Source organism: Perca fluviatilis, chromosome 9 (genome assembly GCF_010015445.1).
Source record: "Perca fluviatilis chromosome 9, GENO_Pfluv_1.0, whole genome shotgun sequence".
NCBI classification, from domain to species: Eukaryota; Metazoa; Chordata; class Actinopteri; order Perciformes; family Percidae; genus Perca; species Perca fluviatilis.
Genome location: NC_053120.1, coordinates 31304673 through 31323703, shown reverse-complemented (window position 1 = coordinate 31323703; position 19031 = coordinate 31304673). Strand labels below are relative to the sequence as shown.

General features: G+C 40.4%; 1 protein-coding gene across 4 annotated transcripts in view; it reads left to right on the top strand.

Annotated features, from left to right (window-relative positions):
• podn (podocan) overlaps positions 1-15074 on the top strand; it is a 44909-nt gene extending 29835 nt beyond the window's left edge. For all 4 annotated transcript variants that reach the window (XM_039812383.1, XM_039812384.1, XM_039812382.1 and 1 more), the window contains exon 11: positions 14393-15074. In XM_039812383.1, coding sequence (XP_039668317.1) covers positions 14393-14531 — 139 coding nt within the window. In that variant the 3' untranslated portion in view covers positions 14532-15074. The remainder of the gene's footprint in view (positions 1-14392) is intronic.
• Positions 15075-19031: the final 3957 nt, after the last annotated feature.

Sequence of the window (19031 nt, the reverse complement as noted above, 5' to 3'; positions counted from 1 at the left end):
TAGAATACTCCAGAAATTTCAAGCAGAAACCGGGAGGAGGAGCAGTAGTGTTTCAATACAGGCCCATTTAAATACTTGTCCCATAATATACTCTATTGTTAGCCAGACCCACATCAAGATCCTGGGTCTGGGTCCTGGGTCTGGGAACTCACCATTGGCAGGGCTCAATCCGATGGGCGGGATAAACGGAAGTCTGTCAAATTTCCTCTGCACCAATAGGATAGCGCTACAACCAGGCAGAGCAACGCTAGGTGATAGATTAAACTTTTGCCGTATGTGGTCGGCAAAACTCTGAACACATCTTCATTTTTTAAGAATGACTTCAGTGCTTAACTCCAAGTTAACAGGTAGCAGCTAATGGGTAGGTGATTTAAAAAACTTTTGGCTAAGTTGCTAAACGCATCTTGTTGTCATTTAAGGTCCCTGTTCATGTTGCACAGACATTTTAATTGCATTTTTTGGCTGTTAAGAGGCACAAAGGTATCTTATGCCCCCAAAACTGCTGTTTCAGCTAAGTGGAAGCTCTGGGCATTAGCTGCAGCAGCTCCGTGTTGCTACCACTGATTTGGCTCGTATTTATTTTTTTGCTATCATCAGTACTCACATTGGTATAGCGATCAAGATTAGTGTAAAAATTGACTTTGAAAAACTGACCCTGGCTGCCGCTAGAGTGCGTCTAGATATCTAGGCTACTATATTGTATTTTATGTGCTGACTCACGGGAGCAGTGAGAGGTCAGCTCTGTCTACGGGGGCGCACTGAAGTTCAGAGACTGTTAGTCAAAGTATCATTCCCCCTTCACTTAAAACTTTTTTATAGTTTTATTTTGTGTTTGTTATAATGCTTGTTCTAAGCACATTATTGTGCTCCAGTTATCTTTACTTATGGTTTCAATGTTTAGCCTGTGGGAACATAATGGTGTGAGATATTTTCAGCCCAGCTGTGATGCAGTCTAATGAAGTGAAGTTACTGTCCTTAAATGTGATTGGGTTGGGAAACCCAATTTAAAAGGTCTAAGGTAAAGGCCAAATTAAAAAAAGAGAACGTACATATATATATATTTTTGTTGTTGCAAGAAACTCATCTTTCTCAGCAAGAGCATGACAAATTGAAACGGTTTGGTTTTAAAAATACCTATTATAATTAATTGGTGCAAAGTCCGGAGAGGAATTGCTATTCTTATTGCAAATACACTTAAGTTCATAGTCATTAAGGAAATAAAAGAGAACGAGGGTAGATATATCAATATCGTTAAGGGAACGATTGAAGAGGATACAGTAACCTTATTAAATGTTTATGCAACTCCTAATAGTAACAAACTATTTTTCAAATAACTAATGGATGTAACTGCACTGGAAGGGTGTCTGTTTATGTGTAGGTGATTTTAACATAGTATTGAATAGCTACCTGGATACAACTGGTCTAAAGAAAAATAGAATTGAGGTAGCTGATGTCTCTGACCATAGTGCACTATATCTAACAGTTCAACTAGAAGGTAGGATGCGGAATACGGGGTTAAATATAGGCTTATTAAATAACAAATCACCTGTATAATAAATTAAATCAGATATAAGAGAATATTTGAAGATTAATGACAACGGAGAGGTGGATCCATCTGGGACTCACTGAAGGCAGTGACTTGCGACAATTGATTGCCTTAACAACGTCAAATAAAACGGAGGGTCTTGGAATATAATAACCTTGTATTAGACCTATCTAATGTGGAGTAGCAACATAAAAATAACAGTGATCCACAACTTTTAGTGCAAATACAACAATTAAAGAATCAGATTAATGATCTATTAGAACAAGATGTTGAGAAGAAAGCTTGTTTTTACAACCAGACATATTACGAATCAGGCCGCTAAATTACTTGCTTACGTAAACAAGAAGCGGATAGTACCATACATAAGATGCGGGACCCAGAAACAAATCAACTAAAATATCATGCCGTAGAAATAGAAGACATTTTCCTATACTACTACAAAAAACTATATACCAAAACCTCCAGTACTAAAGTAGAAGCAATGGAAAATTTTCTTAACGATCTGGATCTACCTCGTATTGGCAAGAAACAAAATGATTGTATCATTAGCAGATTTTTTCACTGGAAGAGATAAATAATGCAATAGCCAACTTAAAATCAAGTAAAACTCCAGGTAGTGATGGTTTTCCAGTGGTATAGAACCTTTAAAGAAGAGCTAGTTCCCGTCCTGCTGAAAGCATTTAATTGGATTAAAGGAGAAGGTAAACTCCCGCCATCATGGAAAGAGGCACTTATTACAGTACTCCCAAAGGAGGGAATATTGGAGTAACTATAATTAGAACACTTTATCAACAACAAAGTCAATGGATCATTGTATCCATTTTTCACATTGGAGAGGGGCACTAGACAAGGTTGTTGTCTCAGTCCCACACTATTTGCGTTTAATATTGAACCCTGGACCTCCTTATCTATACTGATGGAAATCCTAGAGGAGTTTAGTTATTATGCTGGTTATAAAATAAATATTACAAAGACACAACTTTGGTCATTCAACTATACTCCTTCAAAGAAAAATAAGATGTAGATATGATGTAAAATGGGATATGGAATCAATAAAGTACTTACGGGTGCACATAGTTAAAACAAATTATATGAGGTAAACTATAATTTAATTAACCAAAATATTAAAGATATTGAAAGATGGTCTACACACCCATTGGATTTTAGTAGTAAGATTAGCGTAATTAAGGAACATTTTGCCTAGATTGCTATATCTATTCAGGCCTTGCCAGTAGTGGTCATCAGTTCTTAGCCTGGGATGGAAAGAAGCCTAGAATAAAATATGCAACACTTCAGTGGCCAAACAATAAAGTAGGAATGGCGCTCCCCAATCTTAAAGCAGCTCAGTTCCGCCCCCTATTTCTTTGGTGTAATGACAACTATTTTGCTAGATGGAAGGAAATCGTGACGTACGTTGAAGGTTATCCGATACAGTCAGTGTTAGGAGAAAAAGAAGTTCTGGTTTAACTTTGCGAGGCAGCTAAAACTAAGGAAAGACCAGCGAGTGCTTAGATGGATAGCCTTTGACACCCTGTTTAAGCCAGGAGTTATTCAAGGATTGGTCAGTAAAAGGTATTAAGGCAGTGTGTACGATAATAGACAACAAGGAATGACAGACTTTCCAAACATTAAAAGAAAAATGTTCCCTTCACAATCGGGATTTATTTAGGTATATACAATTTAGAGATTACTACAACAAAGAATTGAAAATGGAGAACTCACAAGAATGTAATCCAGTTATAAGATAAATGATAAATGCTTATAGACCAAATAGTAACTGCAATTCTATGTTGTATGAAAGAATTATCGAATGTAGGAGCAACTCAACATTATATTTGAAATCAACGCTGATAAAAGGAACTAATAATGGAAAATCCATCAGATGTATGGTACAATATGTGTTAAACCCAACATACTCCCGCAAGTTCACAACAATTGAGTGTGTTTAACTGGAAGAATTTGTGCGTTTCTTTATTACACCTAAGATTAGCAGTAAAACATCATCACACACACCCACGTTTTTGGAGTTCTGAAAATAAAGGTCATTTTGGGAGGATGTACATTTAGTTTTGAGTAATGTACTTGGCTATAAGATTCCTTTCTTATGTACTGTCTTGTAATTGGGCCATATTTCACTTGTAACAGTACAGAGGGACAGAAACTGGTATAAACCCGATTGTCCTAAACAGCAACAATAGTTTGAGGTCATACATGAAATAAGGGAAATGGAAAGGTTGAACTAGGTCTGAGAAAAGGTGCCAAAAGATTGCAGAAGTGGACATTTTACTTAAATAAAGCATAAGGACATTGCAGCTTGGACTCATTAGTGGATAAAGCAGTGACTTGAAATGTATACATTTTATTTCTATTTTTGTATCACCGCCTTTCCTCTTGTTTCTCCCCTTTTTTACGATTTATTTTATTTTTATGTTATGTTTATGGTGTTGTTTTTCCATATATCACTCACAAATTGAGGCGACTGTTCAGTTGTTACAATGTACTGAAAATTCAATAAAAACTTCACCAGATGCATTTATGTTTTAGCAATAGTGCGTCGTAATTTCCCAATACAGAATTAACACATCGCCAAAATGTAAGTCTCACAGACAAGATATGGTATGATCAACATGAATATGAATTCATGAATACAAAAATTATTTTGTATAATTTTAATATAACTAACATTCGCTTAAAAGATTGGATGTGTTTAATGTGGTGAAAGATGTCGCTTTAAAAAGAGTAGTAGTAGTAGTAGTAGTAAGTAGTTTAGCTAATTATAATAAATATACAAACATTAAACATTTTTAAACCTTATGTGATCAGTGTTAATAACAAATGTAAGATGAGATTCAACGTTGCCCCAAAATTTCTTTCTTTGTAAAACGTCAACGTTAAAAGTAAGTAGTACTACTTTTGCATTTTACTCTGGTCTTATGCTATCTGCATTTCAACCTGAGCTCAGAGCTTCGTACTATGGATTTTACTTATTATTTACAAACATTACCAGTGTTAAAAAAAACAAAGTGCTTGTGACATTTTTGTATTAATACAGCTTTTAAAATGATATTGTATTCTCCTTGACGTACACAATATGTATAAAAATGTAAGATGAGATTCAACTTTGCACCCTGCCCTGTTTTGTTTTTGTGTAAAACACCAACGTTAAAAGTAAGTAGTACTATCTTGAAGTATTTAATAATAAGTATAAGTAAGTAACCCTGGTCTCATGTTATCTGCATTTCAACCTGAGTGCTAGATTATTTTAATTGTCTTTTTTTCTATCTACAACATCTATCAATGTTGGAAGATCTCTCTTGGAGTAGACTAGTTTCTACCTTTAACAGAGCAAGGGCCTCTAGCTTGCAGTTGTCAGCTAAGGTCAACCTCTGCTCTGCACCGCTTACACACACACACACACACACACACACACTCACACACACACACACACACACACACACACACACACACACACACACACACACACTCATTTATATGTTTTATGAGGACCAACTTTATAACCATCACTTGTGGGGGCCACCCTTTCTAAAGGTGCTAGACGTATGAAAAAAAATCAGTTATACTCACCATAGCTTTGTTAGCTTATACCTTCAAACATCTGAATTGATAAAGTAATGACTTCCCCATCCTATATGGGTACTTGTAAAAAACTGAGTTAACATGGTTGGTTGGACCTCATTTGCATGTTATTTACATAATTCACACAAATTCCATCATGATTAGTGGGGACTTTGCAACAAATAAATTAAATAAAGGTTTAATTTACAGATTTAATCCATGTAGAATGAAAATATGCATAAACAGTACTTTAATAACAAAATTTGTAAATTCATCTTAGCTTAGTCGTTTATAGATAGCGTATATGTGGAGCATGAAGCTTGAAAAGGTGAGTGATTAATCACTTTTGCATATCACACATCTTAACATAGCAAAACATATGATTATACAGTTGAAACCAGATATTTACATACACTTCAGAAAACTTATCAGTAAACTTTTATTTCTTTACTGTCATACATGAAATCAGAGTAAACTTTTTCTGTTTTAGATCTCCATTTGAGTTAATTGGTGGCCGCCAGGATGCATATAAAGGCACACCTCTTTCTTTGACATCATGGGAAAATCAAGAGAAATCAACCAAGACATCAGAAAAATGATTGTGGACCTCTACAAGTGTGGCTCATCCTTAGGTACAATTTCCAGATGCCTGAAGGTCCCACGTTCATCTGTTCAGCAATACGCATAATACAAGTATAAAAAACATGGGAATGTACAACCATCATACCGCTCAGGAAGGAGACGGATTCTGAATCCCAGAGAGGAACGTTTTTTGGTGTGAAATGTTCGAATCAATCCCAGGACAACAGCAAAAGACCTTGTGAAGATGCTAGCTGAAACTGGTAAGACATTGTCCACAGTAAAACAAGTCCTGTACCACCATGAGCTAAAAGGTTACTCTGGGAGAAGAAAGCCATCACTTCAAAACCACCATAAAAAGCCAGACATGTGGACAAAAATCTTAATTTCTGGAGACATGTCCTGTGGTCTGACGAAACAAAGATTGAACTGTTCGGCCATAATGATAAACGGTATATTTGGAAGAAAAAGGGCGAAGCTTTGAAGCCTCAGAACACCATCCCAACTGTGAAGTATGGGGGTGGTAGTATAATGTTATGGGGCTGCTTTGCTGCAGAAGGGCCTGGTGCACTTCACAAAATAGATGGCCTCATGAGAAAAGAAAATGTTGTGGATATATTGAAGTAACATCTGAAGACATCGGCCAGGAAGTTAAAGCTTGGGCACAAATGGGTCTTCCAAATGGACAATGACCCCAAGCATACCTCCAAATTAGTTACAAAGTGGCTTAAGGACAACAAAGTCAAGGTATTGGATTGGCCATCACAAAGCCCTGATCTCAATCCCATAGAACATTTGTGGGCGGCACTGAAAAGGTGAGTGCGAGCAAGAAGGCCTCCAAACCTGACCCAGTTACACCAGTTCTGTCAAGAGGAGTGGGCCAAAATTCCAGCAAACTATTGTGGAAGGATACCCAAAACGTTTGGCCCAAGTGAAACAGGCAATCCTACCAAATACTAAGAAAGTGTTCCGGCGTTGGAGGTGTCGATGATGATGATGAAAAGGGGTTTAGGAGAGCCGGTTGCCGTCAGTGGTGCAAATAAATACGGGGTGTTAAGCGGCGTTCCGGGGGACGGATGACACCACTCCAGATCCTCTGGGAAGAAAAAAAACATCACACATTACAATCACAGTCGCAAAAAAAATTTTTTTTTAACTATTTTGGCAAATAATTAGCACATAAAAATTAGACCCACCGTTTTGCTAGTCTTTGTGTCTCACGATTTTAGGTCTATAGAGGCTCCGTGGCAGGGGCAGAGACTGTTGGTCAGCATCCCCAAATATCAATCTTTTTCTCATGTTTTCATACGAACTCCTTATTTTGTCTCTTCTGATGACATAGTCAATGGTATCAAACTGTTTCTTCAAAATCTCCCAGTCACACCATTGTATAAAGAAGACGTTTTTAAACCATTTGTTGTATTCCTCGTTAGAAACAGGGTATGGTTTTAACTTCCATTCTTCAGGACCACGGGCTGCAACTAATCTTCCCTTTCGCGTCACTACGCTAAGGAAAATAAAATCCTCTGTAGGTCTAGTGAAACGGTCTGCTTCCACACGATAGACACTGGCTCCAATGCTACTGTCCCATTGACAAACATACACTAGCTCAGGTAAGCCAGGATTTTCAAGGTCTGGGCAGACAACCTCACGAAAAAGGCTCCAGTCTTTCACAGAGATTGTACAGGCTGTTTTGGCTTTGCCAGATAGTTCGACAGCAACACTAGTGTAAACAGCTAATGTCACGTATCCTGCACTGTATCGAATTGAATATCTGTATCCATTGACACCGACATATTCTAGATCAGATGTACACGATTCAGTCATGCTTGTAGGAAAGATCTCTGGACGGAATCGCTTCTTTCTGGGAGCCTGGTTCAAACCGCATGTTGTTCCAGTATTAGCATCGCCGTCGTCTGATGCCTCTTTTCGAGGGGCCTGTCGCAAGCCAAATAGTGTTCCAGTCTCTCCACCTCCCCATAACTCTTTTCGGGGGTTAGTGTACAGAGCAAATGTAGTGGGTCCTACTCTAGCTGTCTCACATTCTTCAACATCAGATGATCCTGATTGTTGTCCAAATGTGTGGATAGACATGGCTGAAAAACGATTCCTCTTGTTTTCACCAAAAGAATTAAAAAAGAAAATCCACAGCTGGTTTTGTTGAAGGGTGAGAAAAAAACGAGCTAGTTAAAAACTGCAGGTAAAAAGTGAGCAGCCAGCATGAAACCAAGACTTTTAAATCCTACTACACCACGCCCTGCATGACGATTTAACACCCACAACAATAGCCCTCACATTTACAAGCTAACCATTGGTCTATCAGGCGTTTTTAACACCTTTACAAATGTAAATACATCATCACGTCAGGAGAGGTAACCCACCCTACGCAGTATGGCCGCGACGTCATCACAACTGCGAGATGCGCTCCCAGATTCGGCCGCTAGAGGCACAGCTGCGTGATGCGCACGCGTCTTTGATTTCTCACTGGTTCGCTTATTTGAATTGAAAACGCTATTACTGGTATAGAGTGTTGGAGCATGGGAAAAAGGGGTGTGTTGGGAAAAGGGGAGTGAACACCGGGCCAGAACGAAGCAGGCCACGAGGTTCAGACACCGAGCCTAGCTATGTGCATCTCCAACCTTTGGGCTAAGTCATTTCTCCCAACCTTACACAGCGATGCATGTACGGTTTCCACGTATATGAACGTGTCATGATTTACATGCTCTGTGGATGCTTTTACAAGGTCACTGACACTCGTGACACATTCAGACTTGCTGCTTGGGAGATGCAGGGTCCATATGAATCTTGTCATGGTGTCAGCGTCGAGGTCCCCGAGTGTATGGCACACATTCTCCCTGACATCAGCTGCATTTCCTTGGATAGCGTTGCGATATTCAGCAAAGGTAAAGGGTCGTGGCTGATTTGACGTTTGGCCACCGTCACGGGTGCTGCTAGGGATCCTTTCCACCAGGTCATTACGGTGTATGCGCTTCAGCAGGATGATCAAGACCGCGCGGGCTTTATCGTTGTAGCGCCGGGCGATTGCATCTGCTACCTGGGTTCTATGAGTCAGACGATCCATAACGGCTCGAGCAATGGGGCTTCGACCAAACACTTGTATGTCGCGCAGGAAATACTTGAGTCCCACAAAATCCTCAGTGCCGAGATCGTCCAAGATGGCGAGTATCTCTCCGGACACCTCGGGTGCTGCGGCCGAGCCACAGAAGACGTTGTGGTTGTCGTTGTCCTCCCAGGTTTGCATAAACGTCTTACAAACACCATTGCCCTTCTTCCTTGCATGGTCGATCAAGGCCCTAGCCCTGTCCCGAGTGCCTCTCATAGCCTGGATGTACTCCAACTCTTCACCTGATATCATCTCGTGATGCAACAGAACATCGGCCACGTAGTTCACTCTGGCCATGTTACTGGCCTCTATGTAGCTGAGTCTTTTTCGGGTAAGACTTTCCATGGTAAGATACTCTGTGTGAGGCCACATTCAAGATTGTTAGACGGTGGATGCTTGTTTGGACATGTGTGTCTTTCATAAAGTAAAACGGGAGACCCTCTCTCTCTCTCTCTCTCTCTCTCTCTCCTTTTTTTTTTTTTTTCTGCTCAACTTCTGCCAAATAGTGTAAAGACACTTGATTTAATTCTTACTCAGTCCCTCATTTCAAACGCATCTGTGGCATGTTCTGTCGCTGTCTGCTTCAGTCTTTATACTATTGTAAGGTGGGTGTGGTTAGGAAAATTCTGGAACGGGGCGTAGTTTGGAAACTTCTGGAAAAAAGGTGTGGTATGGAAGCGTTCTGGGCGTGGTAAAAAAACAAAAACACTGTTGTTTTCTTTTCTTGTATGAGGGTGTTAAATACTTAAGGAAGTACTGATCTTTTTTAAATTGACTTCTTTCACCACATTAAACACAAACAATCTTTTAAGTCAAATGTGCTAGTTACATTAAAATTATACAAAATAAGTTTTGTATTCACAAATTCAAATTCATGTTGAACATACCATATCTTGCCTGTAAGACTTACATTTTGGCGACATTGTTTTAATTCTGAATTACAACGCAACGTCTCTAAAACATGAGTGCATCCGGTGAAGTCATATAACTTAAAGTTAGAACTACTTACTTTTAACGCCGGCGTTTTACAAAGAAACATTTGGTTCAGGTTGCATTTTGTATTAATACAAAAAACGTTTCCAAGCATACTTTTGTTTTAAATTTTTGTAATTTTTGTTTGCATCTTTCACCACATTAAACACAAACAATCTTTTAAGTCAATGTGGTTACATTTAAATGATACAAATGTATTCACAAATTAAAATTCATATGCATATTTGTGCGAACATTAGTGGCTCACATGCAGCGGCAACATGACAACATGTACTGACAACATGAACTGTGTCTGTTTGTGTGCGTGTGTTTCATGTGTATAATGCCACACATGCACAGGAAAGTTGTAGGAGTGTGTGTATGGATGAATATTATACTCTTTTTTTTTCTATGGCGGTCATTTTGACCGTAAACAAAAAATAAGTGTGACTAAGTTGTATAAATCACTCAAATTCAAAGAAAGTAGTCACAATGAATGTTATGTGTTCAAATGCCATTTGTGATTTTGTGTGATCTGTTGAAAATGTTTTTTTTAATTTATTTTTTACTACTTCTCACTGGTTTGCTTATTTGAATTTGAAAACGCAATTTCCGGTAGAGTGTTGCTGTGGGCATTGGAAAAAAGAGGCGTGGGAAAAAGGGGTATGTTGGGAAAAGGGAGTGAACACCGATCCCCGGGCCAGAACGAAGAAGGCACAGCCAGATGAGTACGGAGCAGCGGAGGACGCAGGAGGGCCAGACATATGGAGTAGAGCTAAGCATGCACAGACATACGATCAACATGTACTGACAACATGAACTGTGGCTGTTTGTGTGTGTGTGTGTGTGTGTGTGTGTGTGTGTGTGTGTGTGTGTGTGTGTGTGTGTGTGTGTGTGTGTGTGAGTGTGCGTGAGTGTGCGTGAGTGTGGGTAGAAATGCATTGACCTTTGGGCTTAGGCCCATTCACGCTTATTACAATCACTTACTTGGCCTGTTGTAAGAGGAGCCTTACACATTCCTATTTTACAACCCTGCCTTACACACGTTCTGCTCTCTGCTCCAAAGAGTGTAAAGATACTTGATTTAATTCTTGGTCATTGGCTCATTTCAAACGCATTTGTGTTACTCAAACTTACATTCATGCTGTGTGTAGAATGAAAAACCTATCTTTCTCTGTTTCAAACGGGGAAGAAACCCTTTTTATGCTCAAAATTAGCGCTACACCCCTCTTCTCTCACTGGATCATTTCAAAAACATCCGGATATTTCATCTCTAACGCTCATTGGATCATTTAAATGAAACATTTTTCTACTTCCTGTGACGCCCTCATTGCATCACTTAACGCACGTCATTTCCGGGACACGCCTTCCTTCTAGAAGCTTCCAGAACAGATCAGTCACACACACCTGGAAGGCATCAATCACTTTCTGACAGGTCGTGACCTCTTGACCCCCCAGGTCAAAAGGTCATCCATCAAAATCCCATATTCCTAAGTGACAGAACATACCTCTTACTATCTCTGCCAGCCTCAGGAAGCCTCTGAGAAACCAGGAAATCAGGGCGCAGTCATGCTCATGCAGTGTGGAAGCACAAACACACACTGCTTAGAACACTGCCAAAATTCCTTGCAGGATTGCAACCGACTTTCCTGCCTTCAGCTGGGTCAGCAGAAACAACAGGAGGCCATGCTGCTGTCGCAGAGTAGGCAAACACCTGGTGAACTTACACATGTGGCAAGCACCCTCCCAACTGCAAGCCCAAAGCCACACTCAGTGGCCAGGGACCAGCCTGCAACCTGCCAGGAAGGGGCGGAACCTGTTCCCACACAGCAAGATCCTCTGGGTTGGGGGCCCCAAATCACCCTTTGCAAGAGGGGAGGTATAGCCTAAAACCACATCATGGGGGCCAAAGAGGAGCCACTAGTCACACTCCGTCAGCCTGAATTCTCAGAAGAGGCTGGAGGAGAGCGGAACAAGGAGAGGCGGAATGAAGAGAGGCATAAAGCAGACCCTGAGGCCATAGGTGGCAGCATAAGGCCGCAGGAATCAAACCTTGGGCCACTGCGGCAGGGACTGAGCCTTAGTACACAGGGTGCATGCTCAACCAGGTGAGCCACCAGGGCACCTTTCTTCATTTTCATGCCAGAGCGTCCCATTCCTAGGGAGAAGAAGAGTAGACACCGTCTGTCCTCTTGTCCCTACTTGAAGCGACACCCAACGGTGGAGCCTCCACTCCCATGGGTGCGGTCTCCCTCACAACACGATGTCTACTGCTGAGTTAGCAGCCCAGCATATGCACTGCTATGAGCGAGCAGAAGAGGGGATGTGCCTGCAGCTAAAGCCTGGTTGCCAGTTTGCACATTGGCTGCCACCACTGTGTTGTCTATCCTGACAAAGACGATGACCTCTAAGTTCAGGGCAAGATCTGGTGGAGGTGAACAGATCTAGCTCCAGGGCAGAGATATGCTGAGTCACCTAAAGGCTGTACCAATACCAATACCATGACCTTTGTTTCTCATGAATATTTAGATGAGCGAACCACATACAAATACATTGGAGATGAGACAGCAGGTCTCATATTTCAGACACTGCAAAGTTATAAATTTTTTGTCTGCTATTTCGTTATTAAATTCACTTCTGAGACTTTTATGTGAGAAATCAACTATATAAAGCTCAAATATGGGCAGTTTCACAAAAATTGATGGCTAATTGCAAATTTGGTAAGACGTGTCTGATTTTAGGAGCTCCACACAGTCTGACGAGAAAGCGTCAAGCTCCATACCCAGTGAAAGTCACCGGTTCTCGGTTACTGGACTACCAGGGCTCGGGGCTCCATGGCTGCCAGCTGCCAGCAATTCTACAGTATATTTACAGTTTGAATTTCGTCACGCCACTTATATTACAGCTACCACAAGGTCTTATAAAGCTAACAATTGTGTCTGATTTCAATTTAATGCATTTTTGTGAACATGAGGGGTTTCGTTAGCTGCTAGTGTCCCTTCAATCCTAGCTATGTGTACAGATCGCGGCTAGTTAGCTAGCTACACTTTCAGCATAACTACAGTATATTTACAGTTTGAATTTTGTCACATTACTTATATTACAGCTACCCCAAGGTCTTACAAAGCTTAGCTAACACTTTTGTCTGATTTAAATTTAATGCATTTTTGTGAATTTCAGAGGTCTAAGAGGAGGCTAGCTAGCTCTCATTGATAAAGCTTCATCCAGCCACGGGCTCAATCAATGAGACTCGCGGACAATAACTCAACACACATATCCATTATAAGATTAACTGGAACCTGTGGTAAGAGGTTGCAGGCATAACAAGCTCACTGACCGTGCTCTCATTCACATACACCGGCCATTTAGCAGGAAGAGGGGAGCTGCAGGCCCTGGAGCTCTGTCAGGGCAGCGATGTTTGGTAGTCCAGTAACCGAGAAACAGTGACTTTGCGTGGGTATGGAGCACCGTGCGCTGTGACTGAGCTCCATCTATCTCACAGCAGGCCGGGGTCTGTGAAGGAAGACAGCCTGAGCGGCGAGGAAGCAACCCAGGCAGCACCGGCCGTTGAACTCTGACACATAGTCGGACAAAATTTGCAATTAGCCTTCAATTTTCGGAAAACGGCCCATATTTGACCTCTACATAGTTGATTTCTCTGAAAGTCTCTGAAATGAATTTAGTGGTAAAATAGCAGATAAACAATGTATACAATTTCTGAGATCTGTGCGACCTATTCAGAAGACTACCTGATCTCAGATCAGTGGTGTAGCCTATGTAAATGTTGGGGCGTGACAAAGATACAGACTAGAGCCAAATAAGGGGGAGTCACCGAGTTGACGTCAACTTGGTGGCTCGTTGAGATTTGCCCGTTTTCAGAGGCAGTTTCAAATTGTGAGATTTGCAGAGGAAAGAGGTGTCAATGGGATTTTGAGGTTCTATGTATGTCCTATTAACCCACCAAACTGTTGTTATTCATCTATGACTAAGGTATAATCGGTTTTGCATTCTATCACCCTTTTAAAGAGTTCCCCGTACATATGGAATATGTGATGGTGGAGAGATAGTCTCGATACGATAGAGAATTCTTTGTTACGTTGTAACCTTGGTTCCCTGCGGTGTGTTAACTATCTCTTTTGCTCGACTTCTGCTTTTAGCCTCTGAAAGGTCATTAAATGCTGTTGTGACTACATTCCATTCTGCGAAAACTCTGAACAAAGCCTCTCTCGTCTGTTTTAATTGGTATTATTAAAACAGAAATGTATCTGCGTGAACCTTTAACCAATCCTGCTTTCCTATGGAGCCTCTTTTTTATCTTTCTACTCTAACATCATTTAAGTGACTGGAGCAATTGTTAGAAAATGTATATATCCTTATGTTTCTCATTAACCTTTTAAACCTTGCTTCGTGTCACTTTTAGCTCGAAGCTCGTAACTGCCTTCAAAATCAACTCACAGAGGTCAAGCCTAGTAGATGATAGGATACAAACCACGGAACAATCGTGATTGGATTGTTTCATAACAAATTCCTATTTTCATCAACTGTCAAGTAAGGATAAACACGTCACACCTGCTTCTTTTTTTTTACTTTTTCAGGTTTAACCGCCTGTCTGTGGACTCTGTGGACGAGAGCTCTTTAGCGCACCTGTCCAACTTGCAGGTGCTGGACATCGGCACAGGAAACACTGACCTCCCCTTTAAAAGAGAAGAGATGGAGGAGGAACAGGAAACATAAGTTGTGCTAATGCATTGGACTGCATTGTGTCAAGGAAAGAATACGCTTTTAAAAGGGAATGAACCTGTGAATGTCATCTTCCAGGCCCATTATTGTATTGTGCTGAGTGGTAGAGTTACATATTTCTGGTGCAGGATACCAGATGAAGTTACTTTAGTTCCATTTTTGGGCTGGTTAGTATAGCATATCTTTACAGGCTTAATATGTCTTATAATTGTGTTTTTGTGCTTTATTTTAAAAAATACATTCACAGAAGTCAAACTGAATTTTTCCATGTAAATGTTTCAGAACCACAAATTTAAGCAGTGTTGTCGGATCAACAATCCAAAAATCTCATTTCATTTGTGATGATATAGAAAAGAAAAAAATACAAAAAAACAAAACCTCACATTTGAAACGCTTTAAAGTTCAACAATCCTTAAATGGGCTAAATATGACATTCAAAATATTATTATAGCAGCAAACAACTATTTTCTATGTAAAAACATAGTGGATTAATGTCCTGAGCAGTGAATTAAGTCATCCTCCCTCTTTGTGTTGTAATCCGAGCTTCTCTGTTTTTTATTCAATTTTAACCCAAGTTTTAGTAATCAGAGGTGCAGTGCTACATGTTCCTCTGTGCTTCCGTTGGAGCAGACGCCCACTCATAGTCCCATAACCACGGTGTCTGTCCCCCTACTCAGATCGGTTAAATCAAAGGTAAACAAAAGAGGGGCTATACAACTTAATTGGAATTAAAACTACCACTGCAATGATAGAACAGAATAGGAAAATTAGATGTGGACTATTGAATATTAGATCTCTGTCTTCTAAAGCAGTGTTAGTAAAAGATTTGGTATCAGATAATCAAATTGATCTATTCTGTCTTACCGAAACATGTCTGCGCAATGAAGAATATGTTAGTCTAAATGAAGCCACTCCTCCCAGTCATAATAATACTCAAATTCATAGAGGCTCAGGCCGAGGAGGGGGAGTTGCAGCCATATTTGATTCAAGCCTGTTAATTAATCCTAAACCTAAACTAAATTATAACTTGTTTGAAAGCCTTGTTCTTAATCTTCAACATCCAACATGAAAAACATTACAGCCAATTATATTTGTTGTTGTTTACCAAGTTCCAGGTCTGAATTTTTATCGAATTCTCAGAGTTTTTATCATTTGTAGTCCTTAAATCAGACAATTTTAATATCCATGTGGACGTTGACAGCAATAACCTTAGATAAAAGCTTCTACACTAGAGGCCTATCTGAGAGTGCTATAGCTAAATTAAAGGAAGATATTCCATCAGCATTTAACTCAATGTTGTGCTTTAATATAACAGAGGACTCTTATGTTAACTTTAGTCCCTCACAAATTGCTAATTTGTAGACAGTGCTATGGCCTGCCTACGGACAACTTTAGACTGTTGCGCCCCTCAAAAAGAAGATGATGAAGCAAAGGAAACTAGCACCTTGGTATAACTCCCAAACTCGCAAATTAAAACAAATCTTGCGAAAACTTGAAAGTAAATGGCGTTCCACCAAACTGGAAGAATCTCGTTTAGATTGGCAAGACCAATGAAAACCAATAGGAAGGCCTTCAGAAATGCCAGATCAGACTATTACTCATCACTAAGTTACTCTGGATGGTATTGCCCTGGCCTCCAGCATTGCTGTCAGAAATCTAGGAGTTATTTTTGATCAGGATATATCTTTTAACACCCACTTAAAACAAACCTCAAGAACAGCCTTTTTTCATCTTCATAACATTGCCAAAATTAGGCACATCCTGTTTCAAAACGATGCTGAAAAACTAGTCCATGCGTTCAGTACTTCCAGGCTGGACTACTGTAATTCCTTACTATCAGGTTGCTCAAATAAGTCCCTTAAGACTCTCCAGCTGATCCAGAATGCTGCAGCGTGTGTTCTGACAAGAACTAGGAAAAGAGATCATATTTCTCCTGTATTAGCTTCTCTGCATTGGCTTCCTATAAAATCCAGGATTGAATTTAAAATCCTTCTCCTGACCTACAAAGCTCGAAGAGCTCATAGTACCTTATTGTCCCACTAGAGCACTGCGCTCCCAGAATGCAGAGTTACTTGTGGTTCCTAGAGTCTCGAAAAGTAGAATGGGAGCCAGAGCCTTCAGCTATCAGTCTCCTCTCCTGTGGAACCAGCTCCCAGTCTGGGTCTGGGAGGCAGACACCATCACCACATTTAAGAGTAAACTTAAAACTCTCCTCTTCGATAAAGCTTATATTTAGGGAGTGAGGAGTTGCAGCGTTCAGCCAAACCGGCTGGGCAGGGTGTGTGTCTGCAGATGCAGCACCCCTTCTCTTCTCTGCTTCTCTTCATAGTCGTCAGATTAATCTACCATATAATCAATTATATAATCAAAGTAGAGGGAGGCAGGCCAGTACAGCCTGATCCGGCAGGGGAGAGTTCTAACCTGTCTCCCTTAATTATGCTGTTTAGTTTTAGACTGCCGGGGGACTTCCTATGACACACTGAACTTCTCTCTCCTCTCTCTTTCCATCTGTGTGCATCCTAGTCCCAGAAATGCTTCTTAGTAACTTATCTCTGGGCTCTGGCGTATTCCCTGGAGTCCTTATGTTTTTTGTTTCCTTGGCAGGGTGGCACCTAAATCATGGTTGCAGCTGTCCTGGTGGTCCTGCTCCGTGCCCTGCTATGCCCTGTTACACCCTGCTACGCTCTGCAGTGCATTGCTACGTCCTGCTACGCCCTGCTATGTCCTGCTGCGCCCTGCTATGCTCCGCTGTGCCCTGCTACGTCCTGTAACACCCTGCAGTGCCCTGCTATGCCATGAACTACTACAACTACTATTTCTGGTCATTGTTCCATTATCTTTATTGTGACTATTTTTGCCACTGTTCATCACACCCCCAACCGGCACCGTCACACACCACCTACCAAGAGCCAGGGTCTGTCCGAGGTTTCTCCCTAAAATAAGTTTTTCTGATCACCAAGGTTTAAAATTGTTGGGTCTTTGTAAATTATAGTGTGGTCTAGACCTACTCTATCTCTAAAGTGTCCTGAGATAACTCTTGTTATGATTTGATACTATAAATAAAATGTAATTGAATTGAAATAGTAGCCGGGCAGGCCGTGTGTGCTTGTTAGTGCACGTGAGTCACTCCTTTTGTAGTCTTGCATTGTCAGACCTTCCCCACAGCGCTGCAGAGGAGGGTCTGGCATGTCCACACAGCATTCCAGGATGGGAGAAAAACATGCTGTGGTTTATTCGTATTTCTTTAAACCAATCACCAGACGGAGCAATGGTGCCTCTTCAAAACAGCCTCAGGATGGAACTTGTTTGAGTGGAACATGTGTACGTTCAAAGGTTGTTTTAGTTGTGCAAAGAAAACTCCGATTCAACATAGAGTCTAGCTAGCTGTCTCGATTTACTCTGCAGAGATCTAAGGAGCAGTTAACCATAGTCCTCATCAATCGACATGAGTTTAAAATGCCAACACAAAGAAAGTGGAAGGTAACAGACATCTGGCTGAAACCTCCCTTCGTGTTCATGTCCCACTGGCAAGGCACCGCATGCACAGGAGAGTGATGCTCCTACGCTGGTTACCGCTGATAAAGCTGTTCTGACCCACAGTGGCAGGATGACGGCGTCAGGGAAACACACCATTGTAAATATTTTTACAGGACATTGAAAGTACTCAACCTATCACTATATTGCTATGAATGCAGTGTCACTTTCACATACAGCAGTATAGTGTTGTCACATATACAGTCATTAAACACAGCAATAAATTATTTAAAAAGGCTAAAAAAGACTGCGTTTTCTGACATTCGCCAGAACATCAATATTTCAGTCGATTCTCTACACAGGGCAGTGTCACTGCTCATTTCTTATTTGTCTCCAATATGCAGCTAGTGCATACATTATGTCCAATATAATAAATATAAGCCAGTAGAGATGCAAAACACATTTTAGAATACATCGGTTATTTTTCCATGAGAAAAAATGTTGGCAGCCTGTTCCACTCTGAAATCTCTGACTGTTACTGTGCACAGATTTGACCAGATTGAATTGGAGTCTTTTACCACCCAATAACGTAATAATTCCCTGAAAATGTAATGAAATATAAATATATCATATAAATAAATACAATTTTAATAAAACTTGCACTTAACCTGATCGGAAATGTAATAAAACCCAATAATGTAATAACTTGACCAATAATATAATAAAAGGGCCAGACTAATATTGTAAAAAAAAATAAAAAATAGCGACAATATAAAACCCTACATTATTACATTATTGGGAATTTCTTACATATTTGTAGGTCATTTATACTTTTTAGAGTTTAGGTAAACTTTTTTCTTCATTTCAAATTACATTTGAAACCCTTTTTGAATGCATAAAATTACATAAGATCAGGCAAAGGAGACACTTGATTTAACAAGAATCAGTGTTGGCTCACATGAAAAATAACATTTAATGGAGATTGAATCACATTGCTTGTGTAACGTTAGCCATCTTCTG